The sequence below is a fragment of the Cydia pomonella genome, unplaced genomic scaffold, assembly GCF_033807575.1.
Source record: "Cydia pomonella isolate Wapato2018A unplaced genomic scaffold, ilCydPomo1 PGA_scaffold_180, whole genome shotgun sequence".
Classification (NCBI taxonomy): Eukaryota; Metazoa; Arthropoda; class Insecta; order Lepidoptera; family Tortricidae; genus Cydia; species Cydia pomonella.
This window is the reverse complement of record NW_026907821.1, coordinates 23,793-35,860: the sequence shown is the minus strand read 5'-3', so window position 1 is coordinate 35,860 and position 12,068 is coordinate 23,793. Positions and strand designations below refer to the sequence as shown.

Below are 12,068 nucleotides of genomic sequence, written 5' to 3'. Positions count from 1 at the left end.
AATCTATTTTGGGTGCATAAATCAGTGAGTAAAACGAAAAAAATGCTATAAGGTATACTAACATCCATAGACCTAGATTTAGACTTAGATCTAGACCTTCTTCTCTTAGTATGAGGCTTCTTCGTAAAATATCTTTCAGTCGCAGACTGGGTCTTAGCCACTTTTCTGTGAATCTTTAATTGAGTAAGTACGATTTTGGTTTTTTGGACCTTTTTGTCTAGTTTTTTGGACTGAGCATCCTTCAACTCTCTGTAGGTAACCAACACATGTCTTTGTAGAACATTCAGCTGACCTCCGATGATGTATAAGACTGATTCCAGCATCTTGTAGTCTACCAGAGGTTCCTATAAGAAACGCATTTGTGATAAGCACGGTGGTTGATTCTAATTTGATTGTTAGTGTTGAATGACCTTGACGATCGTCTTGGTGATCGGAGCGCATCTTACGCACGACTATCACTTCATTTTGCATGCACCAGGCAGCGTGAGCGATCTTCAAGGTCGTATCAAAATCTGACTTGGGCTCCTGGAGTCGTTTTTAGGCATTTTATTGCATGGATCAAATGAAGGCCACTGATAAGAGCATCTTTTATTAAGGGGTTTCGTTTGATCCGCACTCAACGCGATAACTTATTGTTCAATATTTTTTTATAACTTACATCATTATCGAATTTTATGGCAGCATCGATCATTTCCCGAACAGTCATTAATTCTGTTCGAGACCCCGCCATGCTGTTATAATACTACTGTATATATAAGTAAGTATTTGTAGATAGATAGGTACAAATTCAGTTTAAGGGAAAAGTAACACAAGCGAACAATTAATATTATAAACAAATCCACTTAGCCAAAGCACTTAGGTATAACACATACAAATATTTGATTCCTTTTATTTGACACAGCCGTCAAGTCCTGCTTAAGAATTAAGAACGACAAAAATACGTTAGCCAGTTCGATAAAAACGAGTAGGTAATAATATCTCAAAAGTTCTTGCACAAACGTTTTTCGTGCAAAATTCTTTTCGGAGTCTTGTTTCTAGGTACTCTGTCACGCTTATATTTATTTTATTTATTTATTTTTTATTTATTTAAACTTTATTGCACACAAGGCATTCTCTACCAGTCAACCATTGGGTCAAACAGAGATATTTGTGTATGTTGGTGCAGGAAAAAATAATAACAAATAATAAGAAAAAAATTAAACGTGAAGTCAAATAATATTAAAAATATATAAATAGTTAAATACTACTACTTATATAATGTATAAAAGATAGACTAATACATATTATTATGTACATATACATGATGGTGAACGTTATTTAAGTTCTTCTGACAGAAGATGCTTGCGAAGTAGTCGTTTGAAAACGGGTTTGCTTGGGGCTTGTCAAATAAAGAGAGGGAGGGAATTCCAGAGACGGATTGCCTCAACGGCGAAAGAGTTAAACATAAAACCAAACGTAGTGATTATATGCTCTTTGATAAAATCAGTACGGTGAGAAGGAATCGAGAGTTTGAGAGAACAGGAGGAAAAATTTATGTCTTTAATAAAAAAAATGAGTACTATTGCATGGCTTTCTAGTCTGAAAAATTAAAAACTAAATTTCACGCCATACAAAAGTTCGCGTCACATTTTTGGGGACAGAAAACAAGACAACGAAAAGAATTTTGACCCTTTTACAAGAGATTTGATATTACTTTATAATATATTATTATTTGTATGTCTTTTCCATCACGGAACAATGGTGTTCCGAACCTTTAGCAGGCGTGCGCGGAGCCGAAGCTAACATGAAGAGGCCCTTTTGAAATTTTAATTAAATGTCAGGGGTTCACCAAGTAGATGCTGTTCTTGCCCGTGTCATGGGACGCATGCAGAGACAGGACTTGGACAGGACCCGCCAGGGTGTAAGACTCGGCTTAGTAGTTTTGACGCTATGCTGCAACATGCGACATAAACAGGTCAATACGAACATGCACTGACATCAAACCGATATTAGAATAATATGATTCCAATATCATTCTAATGTCGCACGTTCAAATAGGGAATATTACGCGAAACTCTGCGTAGGGGGCAATCTGAGGGTCTACCGCGAAACAAGAAAATCGAAATTTCGTTATCTAACCTCTCTATCAGATGAAGAGGCAGATAACTAAATTTCGATTTTCGCGTTTCCCGTTAGGCCCTTTGTAAACAAACCGCCTTGATGTATCAATGTCATATTTTATTATCTGTGAAAACTTGTCAAAAAACAGATTAAGGCACAGTATGTAATAAGTTACTCTATGGTTTAGGAGAGGTGCTAGTGCTGCACTCTGGCGGCAGAACATTGCAGTAATACTTCCCTATTGGCCTGACAGATACTCACATTATACAGTATATGGAAGGTAAATGCAAGGAACAGAAAGTCCTTAGTATGGAGTGTGGAATTAAGAGGAGTGGCATCTCTTATGGTAGAACTCTTGCAAAAGTGTCCAGCTGTCAGCTATAAATAATAGTTCCAAATCTCTCCAGAGTAGCGCTACAGTAGCTAAGAACCTAGGCGTTATTGACGGAGTGAATTGTGCTGTCTATGATTTGATTTTTTTGTTCAAGTACTCTTTGTAGCGCCACCTATTTAAAGATTTTTGATGACACTTTTTGGTACATGGTTCTTTCGTTCCTTACCTTCCATACTCCTTAGGCAGAATTGTTGGAAAAGTGTCAGCTATAAATTATAGTTCCAAATCTCTCCAGAGTAGCGCTAGCGTAGCTAAGAATCTAGGCGATATTGACGGAGTGAAATGCGCTGTCTATGATTAGATTTTTTTCTCAAGTATTCTAGGTATTGTAGCGGCACCTATTTATGGTTTTTTTTCGGACACTTTTTGGTATATGCAGATTTTGTTCCATAATAAAGTATGTAACAGAACGAAAGGCAAAGAAAGAGACCCATTAATGTTTAGGGTAGTAACTTTTACTATGGGACCAACCCCGAAATTGCGAAAAATTAACTCTCCCATAGGAAATTTCAACATCAGACCAGCAAAATGTATGAAACAGTCAAATTTTTTTTCGCGATTTCAGGGTTTGTCCCATAGTAAAAGTTGTTCAGTATGACCTAAACATTAATGGGTCTCTTTCTTTGCCTTTCGTTCTGTTACGTACTGTATACAAAAACACACGTCAAAACTTGCAAAGGCAAATGCAATTTGGATTTGTCAAAATAAAGATTCAAAATAGAATGGAATAGAAGACCCTTTTATAAGCCCCTGGGGGGCTAGAGGTTAATAATACTCTTCCCGTAAAAAATAGGGGTGGTTTGTATAGTTATATTGTCAGTAACAAGCCCTAAAATTCGTTGACAAATTATTTTTAGGAAATATTCTTCTTCCCTACACGTCTTTTACAAAATGACATCAAAAAATTCAAACCACAATCATTGAATTAATACGAAAATATACAACATATTCTCCTTTAGATTTAATACACAAACGCAAACGTCTGTTATAATTATCATTATCAACAATATGCCGTAGTGAACATTTTTGTCAACTTACTTTTGGGCTGTATACAACATACAACACTTGACTATTGCTTTCATACAAGTTTACGAATAGTCGCTGATTATAAAGAACACTTTAGAGAAAAAATATAATGCAACAATAACAATAAAATGGAACAAGTATATGTTTAAATAACATAATTTTCATCATCAAATGAAGGCAAAGCTCGATTTTCAGATGCTTCGCTACGTTTATGCGCTGCCATCCAAGACATTTCTTCCATTATGGCGAATGATGAAGTATTTCTCTGGGTAATAGCCGGTTTCGAGGCTGGAAAGAAAGACATAATAATTGTCCAATAGGTTTAGCACAATAACGCTGCGGCAGTATCTCGCGCGCTAGATAGACTACCAGTCTTTTCCTACACGTATTAACAAGAAAGAGACGGGTAGTCTACCTCGTGGTCAAGATACTGTCGCTCTTGTGCTAAAGCCAGGGATTCACTAAAATCTAAGAGTCCTCTTTGATTTTTTTTTTTTTTTTTTTTTTTTTTTTTTTTTTTTTTTTTTTTTTTTTAATACTACGTCGGTGGCAAACAAGCATACGGCCTGCCTGATGGTAAGCAGTCTCCGTAGCCTATGTACACCTGCAACTCCAGAGGAGTTACATGCGCGTTGCCGACCCTAACCCCACCCCCCTCGTTGAGCTCTGGCAACCTTACTGACCTGACCTGATTATGCGTTATTGTGTATCTAAAAGTCATAGTTACGCTGGTTTACTCGAATGCTCGTCGCGCCGAAGCAAGGTAAGCGATAAGAACACGACTTGTGATTTGTAACGAAACTTTGATGTCTTAAAGTACCAAATCAAACTACTATTTATACTACAAAAAAAAGTAACATAAAATTATAATTGACATCATAATTGTAAATTGACTTAATTTGTAAATAAATTTTAATTTCGTCATCGATATCTGAAACGCCATCTAGTAATAATTGACCTTAACAATATATGTGACCTCTAGGTTTAGTGCGTGAAAGCTACAACAGATGTCGCAAGAGAGGTATTTCGACGCCATTTCAACGCATGTTAGTTGTGAGAGTTTTATTAGCTCCGTGCGCCATCTAGTTCGTTACTGTGAACTAAAAAATAGCCTACAGGTATTGGATACTTAGGACGGTGCGCGTTTTTAGTATGGGATTGGGTATCTGTACTAGTATTATATGATCTGTGACATTACTAATCATAAAAAATGAAACGAACTTAGAATGCAAAAATACACTAGGGCCGAAAAGAATCACTCTCAACCCGCTTCATAGATAAACAGTGAGCCACGTTCAGAGCACGAAACATTAAAATTATGGTTATAACTAATTTTGACTTCTTACCTTCCTCATCAGCGTTTTTCTTCATCTGCGGATTTACTTTCGGAACGTTACATTGTTCACAAGGCTTAAGTTCTATGTACTCGTCAGTCTTATAAGCCTACAAAACAAATAAATGTAATTAAATTCCACATATTTTCTTACCACATTTTAAAATAAAGTGTATCAGTCATATCAAAGTACATTCATCATTTCATCAATAAAATTCGTATGTGACTAATAGGCCAATTCGATCATACACTGACATCAGAATGATATCTGAATGTCATTTAGTTGCGGACACGTGACCGAGTGCATTTTGCTGTTATTTAGATGTCATTCTGATGTCAGTGTACGTTCGAGTTGGCCTGTAATTTAATTCAAAGGGTTTAAGAGGCTGTCAACACCCAATGTCCTTGAAATTGATGTTACTTAAACAGTTTTTAAGAAAGACTATTTGTTTTAGTCAAGTAAGAAAAATATATGTTTATATTAATTATATTTCAAAGACCGTGGTTGTACTCGATACATGATTGAACGAAATCGGCTCGATAGAAAATAATTGCAAAGATTGGTCTTAAAATCACAATTAAACGGTTCTATGTCTTTATTGTTTTGACTTATGGGTCTGCAATTAAAATCACAATTTCAAAACATTTATATCTAAACCACTGTTGAGTAAAATATTACACTAATAATCCACTTTTTTTTATATAAATATTTTTCTTATTATTCCCTTGCCCTTATTTACTCCGATACAAATAGACAGTGTGCGCGCTTTAGGTATTGATAGCCTCTTAAGAAAGAATATATAATATATATGTATAAGTATATCTAGATAGATTAGTGATATTTTTGATTACATTTGCTCTAAGAAACTTTATATGTATAAATAATTCAACTATTTCAGTAATAGGTATCGTAAGTTCCAAAGGTACTTAAAGATATCGCTTGACAGAATATTAAATCAAAGACAACAAATAGAGTTGGGTCATAGCATGAATAGTACCACAGTAACTGAACAATAGGTACAGTACAACACAATATGAAGTACAGCAGTGATGTTACTTATAGTAAAGTAGTAGAAAATAAAAATACAAATATGACCTTTCCGTCACTGCCGATCGTAGTCGTATTTTCCCGTGGACATTGAGTGACAGTTACACCTGGAGGAACTCGAGTCACAGATGGTATAAGAGTGTGTGAGCCACCGCAAAACCGCTGGCATATATGGCTTCTGTTAATTAAAGGAGGAATAAATAACATTCATAATATAAAGAAGTGAATGGCGCAATTTGATAAGGCAAAACCTATTACACTTTTGACATTGATACAAAAAGGATGTTTTGTCGGACTAATCATTCAATGTTGTACGAATATGAAATATCTTTTGCCACAGCCAAAAAGTTAAGTTACGCATACTATTAGGCACACATAGACATTTTTTAAAAAAAATTAGGTACAGAAGATAAAATTTCCTAGCAAGTTTATCTACTATAAAAACTTAGTACATATTTACATCCAGGATATACAACATTCCAATACCTTGCATCCTTAGGATGCGCTACAGGGCGTCCCGGAATACATAGTCCTTCATGGTCCCCATCTTCTTTTGGTACGTTAGGAGCTTGGGCGCCGTCTGCTGATGCTCTTGTCTTAGTAAAATTAGGTAGCCTCTGCACAGGAACTTCTATATTCATACTGGCAGGAGTACCGCAGCATACGCAGTCGGCGTCACTGAAGAGTTTCTTCCTAATGGCGGCAGCACGAGGTTCACCAACTACCTCTATCAGCTTGTCTACCTTGTCTTTCAGGTTATTGAGATGGTGGTTTATGTCCTCACGAAGAGCACAGATATCTTTCCAATCACCCTTTTCACTTATTGATTTAGCAAGGTCATCTATAGCCATCTAGAAAAACAATTTGCTATATAACAAAGATATAGCATTGTGTAAATTAGGAAATTAGACACCCTATATATATATATATATATATAACTAATGCAAGTGTTAATGTAGTGGTAAGTTATGTATTTACTATATTGGCCGCTTATAAGATTCAACGTAAATAAATTTGTCATTATCGTGGTAAAAACTTGAGTGTGCAAGAATCAGTCGAGTTGCAATAATTTCACAATAGTATTATTTCTATTTACCTGCCAAATGAGTTCTTGATTATTGAACTTGTTATATGAAGCATTAATCTTTGTTTCCATATCCGCACAAACTGCATTAAATTCCCCCGTGGAGACCATCCCGTTCAGGTTTTCGATGCCCGCTTTATCGCGGAGCACATCAGCAATCTCTTCTCGATCGGCCTTGGCATCACGTATTAACTCAATTTCTTTCCATATTCTCTGTATTATTTAAGCAAAAAGTTTGATAAACAATTTAAAAAATGTATTACAATTACAATTTAAAATATTAACTATCATAACAGAATTATCAATCTAGGTACATGTATTGTTATCAGAATCATATCTTGCATGTATAATACAATATTGTACATACATTCGTAGTTCATATGACTGTCTTACATTTGCGACTCCATCTTAGAAAAAAAAATACTACCCGGAAAGGACCACCAACTAGAAAGGCTTGGTACCTGTTTAAATATTTAATATTATAGATTAACTATAATCCGGTAAATGCATTTACTTGTATGCTTTTTACGGATATTTATTTCTGCGTTATATTTTCATGTATTTATAAGTTAAAATAACTTATATACGTACCTTTTGTGTACATCATTTTCTATTAACCACAACTCAAGCCCTATTGAGCGTACTGTTTGGATTTATCGAGTTGCGTAAGATTGTCCCTTAACAATATACCTAACAAAAATGTATGCCATACCGCTAGGTCCAGAGTCATATTATTCTGAAAAGTCCTCAGATCCTTCAGTTCAACTGTTGTATTTTCTAAATCTTGCTGCAATGTGTCTAGTCGTATATTTAATTCCTTTAGAGCTGCAATTAACATAAAAACGAGTTGATAGTGTTTTCCATTTTAATGATGATGATGATCTTGATCTTGTTGATGAAGATAATGGTGTTGGCTGCAAACGTTGATGGGCTGATGGCAATAATAATTACGAAATGAGTAATAGAGACAACTGTGATCACAGTGGTGATGAAAACGATGGTGATGACGGAACGGAGACGACAATCGTAATGATGATTCGTTTTAAAATTGTAAAAATAGTTGTATAATCTAGGCTTGGATCATGTAAAATTTATGCAGCTTGCATATCTGCATAAACATTATACTTACCTTCCGGTGCAGTGCGTATATGAGCTACTTTGTCTACCATATTTTCTATTCCTGTTTCTAGTTGATACTGCATCTGAGTCAACTGTTCTTGATAGCTGCCAATCTGTATAGTTAAATTTAAATTAAGTTATGCGTATGTTTTTTTTAATAAAATGAACCTTTAGAAATAATTTGTGTACCTGTGATGAGAGGCTAAAGTCTAGGTTAATAAACTTTTCAGCATATTCTGTGATTTCTGCTTCTAAATTTTCAATACGTTCTCGGTAATTTACCGATTCTATTTTTCTTTCTGTAGGCAAAAAACATTAAATAAAACAAAGGAGACTTATTTGGTTCTAAATGTGATTCATAATTTACTTACCAAGTTGTCCTAACAATAATTCAGTATTTTTGGTATCAGTGCCAGTAGTTTTAGAACCTTTTTTTACGACTTGCATAACTTCATCGTACAACTCATGCATAGCGTTGCTGGAATGCGAAATATTACAATAAGGGCCGCTTGTGCCATCCAGGGTTAGCCATTAACTCTGCGTTGACCGATTAAACCGGAGTTATAACAATTTAACCCTGTGTTAACGGTTAATTCCGAGTTAGTGGCTAACCCTAGATGGTGCAAGTGGCCCTTTAGAGTGACTACCAAATAGCTGATATCAACACATCTTTCGTACTTAAATTCGTCGCGGGATACCCAATCAGCTTTTACATGTTCCTCTTTACGTGGCAAGCTGATCTCATTAAGAACACCTCCACGAGCAAAGTTTGTTTCCAATTCTTGAAATTGTGACACATTAACTCCTGGAGTCTTTTTAGCCAGTTCAGTGAGTAAGGATGTCATAATTTCGAAGGCTTTTTCGAAGGTCTGTAGTCTTGCTGACATTTGAAAAGCCGCCATTGCTTCCGTAAGAGAAGCTCCGGATCGAAGAGCTTTCAAAAACTCTGCATTTTCGGGAAAATTTGGGATGCCTATCGGGTCAAATCGGGCTTCGAGTTCATGAACGACATTAGCTAATTCATCGAATTGTTCTTTAGTCACCACACTTACGCGTGGAATGCGACCTGCGCACAAAAGAGTATTTATAAGTATAAATATTCTTAGATATAACATGACAATTAAAATAATTAAAATTTCATCATGTTGTTTTACCTTGAGGTGAAACTGCATCAGCATGGAAATAAAAAGACAGATTATTTCAGTAGTGTGTTAGAATGCCTTAGAATGTAGTTAAATAAGCTACACTTTATCTTTTAGGTACAAACAATAATTAAAACAAAGAAACAAAGCTTTGTGATATTAATTTAATCAAAACATTTGTATCTGTTTTGTTGATATGGTATTAAGTCGTTGTTTTATTTGTTTGCACATCTTTTTTGCAAGGATAATTTCACAAAAAATGCTATGTCATAAAATTTAAATGGACTTGCTCTTGAACTTACAATAAAAATACTTTTATAATAAGCTTAAATATGATAGAAATCTTTACCTATAAGTAGATTTTCCTTGCCTGGAAACAGAAGAATAACATTAAAAACCAAGAAACCATCGCATCATCAAATCATCTTACTATATAGGCTGATTCAATAATTGACATAATGATTTATTTTTGATAAGCGAAATAAATAAAAAACTCACCGAATGAATGCACTGAAGCCATCGGAGATGGCGATAAAGCAGGATCTTCATGAGAATCGGCTCGCTACGAAACGGAGATAAAAAACTTTTCAATAAATCAGTAACATGATATATATTGTATTTTTGAAATATTTTTGGTACCTTTGATTGTAAAATAAAATGCATAATTCAGTGGGCTAGATTGGCAAGTCAATATGCACAATTACGCAAATGATCGCATATGATAAAAATACCTGACTTATGATCCTGATTTCTCGCTCTCGCAGCTCTTCCATGTCCTTGAAAAAACATGGATATTCACTTTAGCGGCCAACTTGTTATTAAATTTTTTCAAGTTAGTTACATTTATGTATATTATAGTTTATCCAACATAACTGAACACTGGTAACATTTCAGTCATTACGTACTTGCAATTTTTAATAAGCTAAGTACTTTTATATTCAATGTACCTATTTTTACCGTAATCTATATATATATACAGCGTGTGTTTTTGATACGACCGCATAATCCAAGGGTAACTAGTTAGTTTAGGCTGCAATTAACACACTTTCCTAGGTTTTATAAAAAAAATAATAATATGCTCTAGTAGTTAAGACTAAACAAAAAACGTTCAGAATTGTTTTATACCTAGCACTAAAACCTTCCTCTAGTTTAAGGTTAATAAGTTTTTGGCAAAAATTACATTTTTGGTACAAGCTTTTATCGCTGACAACTAATGCTAATACTAATCGAGACAATTCTTAAAACCCCAAACACAATTAGGTTGCATTGTTTTATCACAGAGTTCCTACGGCTACCTCCTGTCTCCATCATCATTTAGCTTGTTGGTACCATATTGCATTGTCACCCGACTTACATATGTATGCAATTTTTCAGCTTCATCGGAAACCGGGAAGTGGGTCAAGATTAACTTGCAAGATTTGTCCCATACATACTAACAGGGCAAGTTAACTAAAAGCTTGTAAAATACACACTGATAAATGCGTATGTCCTGACTAAATGACTGACTCTTCAACGCAGAGCCAAATCTACAAAAGCTAGAAAGTTGAAATGTACACATCACGTTCCATCTATATTGTGAAAAATATATGTCTGAGGTTCAAGTTTTATTTTAGGCTAGCAAAGTAGGAACTTCGTAAAAATACATTTTAATAAAATAAAATAAAAGTGATTTAAGCCTTTTTGATAGTTCATTACCTTAGGGGGTTAAAAAGGGGTCAAAATATTGTATCTGGTACAATTTTTTTTTCAATGAGGGGCTCCAACAATGATGTGGATTGAACAATGATGCGGGGGGGGGGGGGGGACAATGTCTTCCTCCTTTTTTATTTTCTTATAATTTGTCTTATAATACGTGTTGTCAACGATATAAAAATGCAAACGAATGAAATCGTACCATTAGCAACATTAGCATCATTTCAGTTCAGATCCTATCAGTTTTATTAGTGAAAAAAATAAATGCTTACATCTTCGTTAGTATCGCGTATTGAAGCTGCTTCTTGTAATAGGGGGTCGCCTTTGTCATACTCTACATGCTCCTCAGTACCGTCAGACACGGAATGCATGATAGTCTTGCTGGAATGAACTTTTACACCTCGTTCTTTTTGGCGTTCCGTTTTATCTTTTCTTACTTTCTTTTTGATACTTCTTTCGCTTTGGTAAGTTTCCAACCCTTTCTTTGTTTCTTCTTCTTGCTTAGAGTTTTCTTCATCTTTCGATTTTTCTTTTACATTAACCTTTCCTTCGTCTTTTGAACTTCGTTCCTCATTTCTCTTCACATGTTGTCCTCTTCTCTCCTCTGCCTTTCTTTTGCCCCCTTCTTTGCTAACTCTGGTTTGCCTATCTTTATTGCCAACTTGTATTCTAATTTCAGAAATAGTTTGACTGGGATATATACTTGTTTTGGAGCGCTTTACACTTCGGTCAACGGAAACTTGCACTTGTCGGTGAAGGACTCTCAATTGGTTGGCAATTATGATTATTACTGTTTTCAACAATCGAAAGTTGATTGTACTATTTGTCTGAAATATTAAAACATCTTTTTATAAGACTCGTATAAATAATTTGGTTTTAGTAAGTATCCAATACGTTTTTCGTTGCATGTTGTACAAGTACACTTAAAGAAATACTTCATGTAATTTAATTACTTACTATTTCATCCGGAAAGGCGGTGTCTATTAATTCCTGAACACTCATAATAGTATCAGACATGATTAATTATTTTGATTAGGATAGTGTTTATCACAATAACTTTTAGAAAATAGTTTGACATGTCAACTAACGTTGTAAATCTAGTAGGTTTTGGTCGCTCTGGCTTAAATATT

At 34.8% G+C, this 12,068-nt stretch overlaps 1 protein-coding gene across 1 annotated transcript; it reads right to left on the bottom strand.

The window, feature by feature from the left end:
- Positions 1-3,277: 3,277 nt before the first annotated feature.
- Positions 3,278-12,068, bottom strand: LOC133533571 (uncharacterized). Its single transcript, XM_061872575.1, has 16 exons — positions 11,896-12,068; positions 11,211-11,765; positions 9,978-10,022; positions 9,745-9,808; positions 9,596-9,616; positions 9,259-9,270; positions 8,783-9,170; positions 8,476-8,582; positions 8,294-8,403; positions 8,115-8,217; positions 7,698-7,810; positions 6,998-7,198; positions 6,388-6,752; positions 5,950-6,079; positions 4,867-4,963; positions 3,278-3,808 (listed from the first exon to the last, which is right to left on the bottom strand). The coding sequence occupies exons 1-16, from the start codon at positions 11,953-11,955 to the stop codon at positions 3,666-3,668; spliced, it is 2,514 nt and encodes an 837-aa protein (XP_061728559.1). The 5' UTR covers positions 11,956-12,068; the 3' UTR covers positions 3,278-3,665.

Bases quoted from the DNA above. Each gene is read 5' to 3' on its own strand.
- LOC133533571 (XM_061872575.1), bottom strand. From the start codon at position 11,955: ATGTCTGATACTATTATGAGTGTTCAGGAATTAATAGACACCGCCTTT. The intron at 7,811-8,114 runs GTAAGTATAATG...TGTTAATTGCAG, and splicing joins TATACGCACTGCACCGGAAG to CTCTAAAGGAATTAAATATA. The intron at 7,199-7,697 runs GTATGGCATACA...TAAATAATACAG, and splicing joins ATATGACTCTGGACCTAGCG to AGAATATGGAAAGAAATTGA.